This window comes from Melozone crissalis, unplaced genomic scaffold, assembly GCF_028551555.1.
Source record: "Melozone crissalis strain CALT ecotype California unplaced genomic scaffold, PUWL_Pcris_2 ptg000017l_1, whole genome shotgun sequence".
NCBI lineage: Eukaryota > Metazoa > Chordata > Aves > Passeriformes > Passerellidae > Melozone > Melozone crissalis.
Window position 1 is genome coordinate 10,660,529 of NW_026535795.1, and position 6,089 is coordinate 10,666,617.

The following is a 6,089-nucleotide window of genomic DNA, read 5'->3' on the forward strand; positions in this document are numbered from 1 at the left end:
CCAAAGCTACTCTGAGCAAGTTCAGTGTGACTCAGTTTTTTCCAAGTTTACATAAATTAAAACTAAGGCATTAGCATTCCTGGAAAGTAGTTACAAGTTCACTTTTGAGGTTAAATACCCAAAATTAAAATGATCTTCACCACTAATGCATACAAGAGAAACCTCTAAGTTGTTACTATATAATGTCTCTTTTTCATCACTTACATTGCATAGTACAAAACAAAGTGCTGGAGAGTGGCGCATTAAAAAAGTATCAAAGAAATAAAAGTGCTGGATGGAAGTGGAAGAATCTTAGGTACAAAGTGACACAACTTGAGCCTGGGTTTGTGTGGTGTGTGGTCAGGGCAGGATCATTTATTGAGGGAGTAGAGTGAGGCGTGGCGCAGGCTGTGCAGGCTGGCGCTGATGTCGCGCCTCTGCTTCAGGCTGGCCCCGGCAGGGACCTGGCTCAGGTAGGTGGCAGGGACACGGCCCCGCCGGGACAGGATGGCCACCATGTGGCTCAGCTTCGACCTGATGGTCGAGTAGTGGAACTGCCTCTCTTTGTGCAGTTTTTGCAAATATTGTGCCCTGTGACTACTGGAATAGTCAAAAGAGCGGAGAGAGGATATTGAGCCTGTAGAGCTTGGAAGAGAGCACTGGGATGATGATGAAGACAGTGATTGCAGACTAGAACTGGATGTGACCTTTGCAGGCAGAAAATACTCTTCTCTTGAAAACTTTCTGGGAAGGAGGGGTGTTTCTGTGCTCTCCTCTTCCTTTGTCTGTGTCACTGCAGTCTTCAGCAAAATGGATGTCTGAGTGCCTGTCACTCTGGCCGTGACAGAAGCCTGAGTGCTACTGTCTGCTGTGGCAGTGCTGGCCTGAGTGGCTGCATTGCATTTGGTCACAGCTGCCACCTCTTCCCACGGGCCAGTTTGAGTTGATGCACTTCTCTGTTCCACTGTGCCCACTTGATTGCTGAACGACTCCTCTTCACACAGGCAAGAAAGCTGCAGGTTGCAAAGCTTTCCTGCAGGAGTGTATTCAGTTTGATCTGCTTTTTCCAGCAATTTCTTTGGTGTGCTAGACAGTCTGGCAAATTCTGCTCTCAAGTTGCCTTCCACAGTGTATTCTTTGGAGGATTCTGTTCTGGTCAGCAGGGGATCAAACATGCCACTGTTCCTGCAGCTGGACGGTCGCTTTGGGCTGATGGGCAGTGACTGGGCATAAAGAATCCTGAACTGGAGGTCAAAGTGTTCCACCACTTGACCTGACAACACCAGCAAGTTGCTGCTGTTCAGCTTTCCATCAGACCATGTGAAACTGTTGAAAACAAAGACTCACAGTTAATCTCCAGTGCATTTCAACAGTGCAGCTACAGACAGCCAGACTCAGCTTAAAAAAATGAAGATAAGGTGTGACAGTGTTCACAGGGGTCTGAGGATGAGGGAAGAGATGAGGATCTGACTCCATGTTTCAGAAGGCTGATTTATTTATTTTATGATCTATATCACGTTAAAACTATACTAAAAGAACAGAAGAAAGGATTTCATCAGGAGGCTAACTAAGAATAGAAAAAGAAAGAATGATAACAAAGGTTTGTGGCTCGGACAGAGAGTCTGAGCGAGCTGACTGTGACTGGCCATTAATTAGAAACAATTACATGAGACCAATCACAGATCCACCTGTTGCATTCCACAGCAGCAGATAACCATTGCTTACATTTTGTTCCTGAAGCCTCTCAGCTTCTCAGGAGGAAAGATCCTAAGGAAAGGATTTTTCATAAAATATGTCTGTGACAATAAGGTATGAAGTCAACAGACTATTCATTTACGCAGGAAGAACTCTATTTAGCCGTGGCCAAGCTCTCTGCTAGCAACAAGTTGAGTAAATCAGTTTTCCAAAGGTGTTTTCAGATTCGTGTCAGCCCCACTTGGACTTAGCTATTCCATGTGCCATTGGCCCTCATTAACACAGGGCAAACAGCAAAGTTAATACATCTTTTGCAGCAAATCACCGTTTCTACAGCTTCACTGGGCACCAGCAGACCCCAATACTTGCCTGTAGGAGCCTGTTGCCACTCTAATGCCATCAATTAACATGAACTTCTCCTTGGCTTTCCCAACAATTTTGGCACCTGACCTCATGTAGTACGTGCTCCCTGTGAGACTTCGAACTCTCATCATCTGGTTCAGAAAAGAAAGGAAAAAAGTGACATCAAATTTAAGTTAACTTCCAAAAACTTTTGATTAGCAATTCTACTTAAAAGCAGCTAAGCACAGTATGGAAGATCCAAACCCTCTTAAAAGAAAGTATTAGGAAAGAAAGCAGATGGTACCAGAGCTGTGCCACCCTTTAGCTTCCCACGTTTCTGTTTTGCTTAGCAAGCAGTTCCTTGAGCCAAAGAATAAAGCTATTTAAACATTGCAAAATTCAATCCCTGAAAATTGCTGCATCCTCAGGACAGGGATCCCAGTGCACACAGCACACGGTGCTGGTGCACATCATGGTTGTACCTCCTACATAAGACAGGTTGATTTAGCCTTTCAAGGCAGTCTGATGCTTTATAGAAAGGTTTCTTTGATGTGCATAAACTGTACCACAAAAATAAAAACAAACCACACCAATCCTAATTCAGTACTTACACTTTCCTGCTCAGGACAAACTCCCAAATTGTTGCACATTTCTAAGAAATGGGGCACAAAGTCCTGGTCAAGAAGGATGTAGACAGGAACTTGGCGGTTGTTGTAGGCATCCTGAAGGTCACTGAAGATCTCAATGTCTGTGAAGGAATCCATCACAAGGGCAATCACCTGCAAGGAAAGCCACACCACTCACTCAAGGGATTTATTTTACACAAGACCACTGCCTCCCCCAGCCAGTTTCTCCTGCTGTTATCATCAGAGCCTCATGCACATTTCCTTGTCCTGCTGCACAGGCTCTGGAAAGCTCTAAAAGATTTTTATATTCCCACAAAACTCCTGTAAATTCATTGTGCCTCAGCATGCAAAGGACTGAAGAGGTTTTTCCTCTGTCTGCTGCTTTTGTACACTTTCACATTCTCCTTTCCTACACAACCCCCTGTAGTGTGGCCAGACTGGGGAAGCTGTCACAGCAGAGTGTGGAGTCCAGACAAACCATCTCCACACCTGTTCTCCCTGTGTTTCAAGCAGCTACAGGGGAATTAACTCAAATGGCCTCTTTGCTGTCAGAGCTCACAAACCCCAGCTGATTTCCAGACTCTTCCTGGTTTCTATATTCTGAGTTTCTATCCCTTACCTTCACAGTAAATCCCTCCACTGCCCCAACAGTTCTTTCAAAAAGGCAAATCCTAAAATGGGAGTATCACATGTATGAACCATCTCTCCAGCTAATTCAGAGCCACCTCACACACTACACTGATTTGGTGCTTGAGCTCTCACCCTTCCAAACCACTTCTGTGTAGGAACACAAAGGCATAAAAGATTCAGCTTTATGACTGAATTTTCCACTTTTCTATTAAACCAGTATAAAGACCAATGACAATACAACCATTGTGGGTACCTGGCACCTGCCCTTATCAGATGGAGGCTGCTGCAGCACACCCAAGGTGTATAAGCACACAACACAGCTGCTCTGTGTGTGGCACAGCCTGTACTCACAGGAAACCTTTCCCACAGGAACAGGCTGAGCTCTGCACTCCCACCTCTGTCCTGCTCCCTAAGGGACTGGTGCTGTTTGGCTGAGTTCTGACACGTAACATGCACAAGCACATGGGTATTTCTAGATAAAGTTACTTTATGTTGGTGCTTCTTGCGTGTGTCCTGAGTTTCTTGCCACCCAATCACTTGTCTAAGTGTTGAAGAAGATTAAAAACCAGTAAGATGCTTTTGACAAGACCAGACAAGTAAGAAAACCACCCCTGAAAACACAACAATTCGCACAAAATCCTTGGGAACACTGATGCCTTCATATGACAGCTCAATTCACAGCACATTTGAGTTCTACTCCCAGAATTAGCAGCTGAAAAAGAAACACAGTTTTGCCTAAAATGTTTCAAGGAAAGAGAGAAAACCCTTTTCTCTACTCATTCATTCAGGATAGCAAGGACAAGATCACAGCAGTCACTTGAACTAACTGCATTTGAGTGCATTAATTAGGGAAAAATTATGTAACATCTGAAGTTTTCCCAGTTTTCACATTAACTTGAGGAACTCAGAAATGATTGAGAAATATCATATGGAATCTGATATTCAGTAAGTCTCAGGGTATCAAAATGCCCATTTACGTCCACAAAAATTCTCCCTGAATCAGGCACAGCCACAAACGGGGCAGGAGCAGCTTGCCTTGCTCTTGGCTCAGAGTGAGGGAAGGTGTTTGACAGGATGCTGCAAGAGCAATATTACAAACAAGTACAGCTTTTGAGGGGAATAAATGCCTTTATGGTGTTTACTCGAGTTACCAGACTGGTCTCATATACCTGTAGGGATTGTTTGAGAACAGAGCTTCCTCTGGGACCGTTTCTGGCACGGAGCCCGTCGTTCATGTCATCCTCACACACTCCCTAAGCTCCTGCCCTCGCAGGGGAGTAGAGACTGAGCTCGGTTGTTGATTCAGGGTGTGTGCCGTGCACGTTACACAAAGAGACAGGGGTTGCTTCATCTGGCCACCCAAAAAGGAAGCTACAGATTTAAATTTTAGCTGAGCCAATGGAATGGCTGCTAAGGAGAAGGGTGGTTCCCAGCTGGGATTACTGTTGGACGCTATAAACTCCGGGAATGCAATGAGCTACAGGGAACAGTTACAGATTCCTACGCCACGTGGTTTTCAAGCCATACTGTGCATCAGAAAAAAAGCGTTCACCCCTGTAGAAAGTCCTGTCAAAAGCAGTTCTGTAGGTCACTTAGTGAGCGAGGGAAGGAAAATACAATCACGGTGTTGTATCTATAGGTAACCTTCTCTTATAGAAGAGGCTTATTCTGTGTCACACCCTTTAAAGGGCAGTAGGATGTTTCTGCAAGCGCACCTGTCCGGCAGAGAACATAATTGGGGAATCTTTAATAGGATAAATTCTGCTCCCAGTGAAAGCAGGCTCAGCTGGATCCAGCGGCTGTGCTGGCCAGGGCAGAAGCGCTGCGGGACGGGGAGCTCTCGGCGCATCACCCAGAGCACCCGGGAAAGGGAGGTGCAGAAGCAGCAGAGTGCCACTTTTTCTGCATTTTCGAGCTTGTCGTCCTTAATGACACTGTCTGCTCGACAAGGATTTTAAAGCCACATGGTTTTGTCGGGTGTCCCATGGCGACGCGCAGCGGTGCCGATTCTTGATGCGCTCGCAGACCCAGGGGAGAGGGACCTCGGGCAGGACAGGACAGGGCAGGGCAGGGCAAAGAAGGGAGCTCCTCCGGCACTCACTCACTCACTCACTCACTGACCTGCCGGGCGGAGCGGATCTGGCGCCGCACCGCCTCCTTGCAGCCGTAGATGCTGTCCCCGCAGCCGGGCTGGAAATGCGCCTCCACCCGCGTGAGCCCGCGGAAGGCGCCGCTGGCGAAGCCCGGCCAGCCCAGCTCCAGCGCGGGCGGCTCCAGCTCCGAGCGCTCGGGGAAGTAGGTGAGCGACGAGGCGTCCAGCGAGGCTCCTCCGGCCGACGGCTCGGCCGCCGGCTCCGGGCCCGCGGCGGGCGGCAGCGCCGCCCGAGCGATGTCCTGCACCTCGGGCTCCGACAGGAAGGGCGGCAGCTGCTCCCGCCGCAGGAAAGCGCGCAGCGCCTCGGGGCCGCCCGCCACCAGCTCCTCCAGCGCCAGCCGCTGCGCCTCGCTGTACGGCCCGGCCGGCGGCGGCCAGCGCCCCGAGCCCTCCTCCAGGCACTGCGACGCGTTGGCCATGGCCGGAGCGCGGCTCCGAGCCCGCCGGGATCGCTCTGTGCAGAGTTTGAATCCAAACAGCGCGGCCGCCGCTGGAGGAGCCTTCCCCGCCCCGCGCCGCCGTTGGCTCGGGCAGGAGGGCACCGCCCCCGCCGGGCGGGACCGGGGCGGGATCCCGGCTGGGACAGCCCTGCTGCCCTTCCATGGAACCGGGACAACCCTGCCAGAGCCCTCCTGCCCTTTAAAGGAGCTCCCGACCGGGGA

The 6,089-nt window shown here is 49.3% G+C and overlaps 1 protein-coding gene across 1 annotated transcript; it reads right to left on the minus strand.

Moving 5' to 3' along the window:
• Positions 1 to 350: 350 nt before the first annotated feature.
• LOC128936067 (protein FAM83D-B-like) lies at positions 351 to 5,846 on the minus strand. Its single transcript, XM_054274753.1, has 4 exons — positions 5,394 to 5,846; positions 2,628 to 2,795; positions 2,044 to 2,168; positions 351 to 1,305 (listed from the first exon to the last, which is right to left on the minus strand). Exons 1-4 carry the CDS (start codon positions 5,844 to 5,846, stop codon positions 351 to 353), a joined length of 1,701 nt encoding a protein of 566 aa, XP_054130728.1.
• Positions 5,847 to 6,089: the final 243 nt, after the last annotated feature.

What these genes read in the sequence shown, in the direction of transcription:
- LOC128936067 (XM_054274753.1), bottom strand. Translation starts at nt 5,846, where the DNA reads ATGGCCAACGCGTCGCAGTGCCTGGAGGAGGGCTCGGGGCGCTGGCCG. An exon ending in AGATCCGCTCCGCCCGGCAG is followed by an intron (nt 2,796 to 5,393) that starts GTCAGTGAGTGA and finishes CTTTCCTTGCAG; the next exon opens with GTGATTGCCCTTGTGATGGA. An exon ending in TTTGTCCTGAGCAGGAAAGT is followed by an intron (nt 2,169 to 2,627) that starts GTAAGTACTGAA and finishes TTTCTGAACCAG; the next exon opens with ATGATGAGAGTTCGAAGTCT.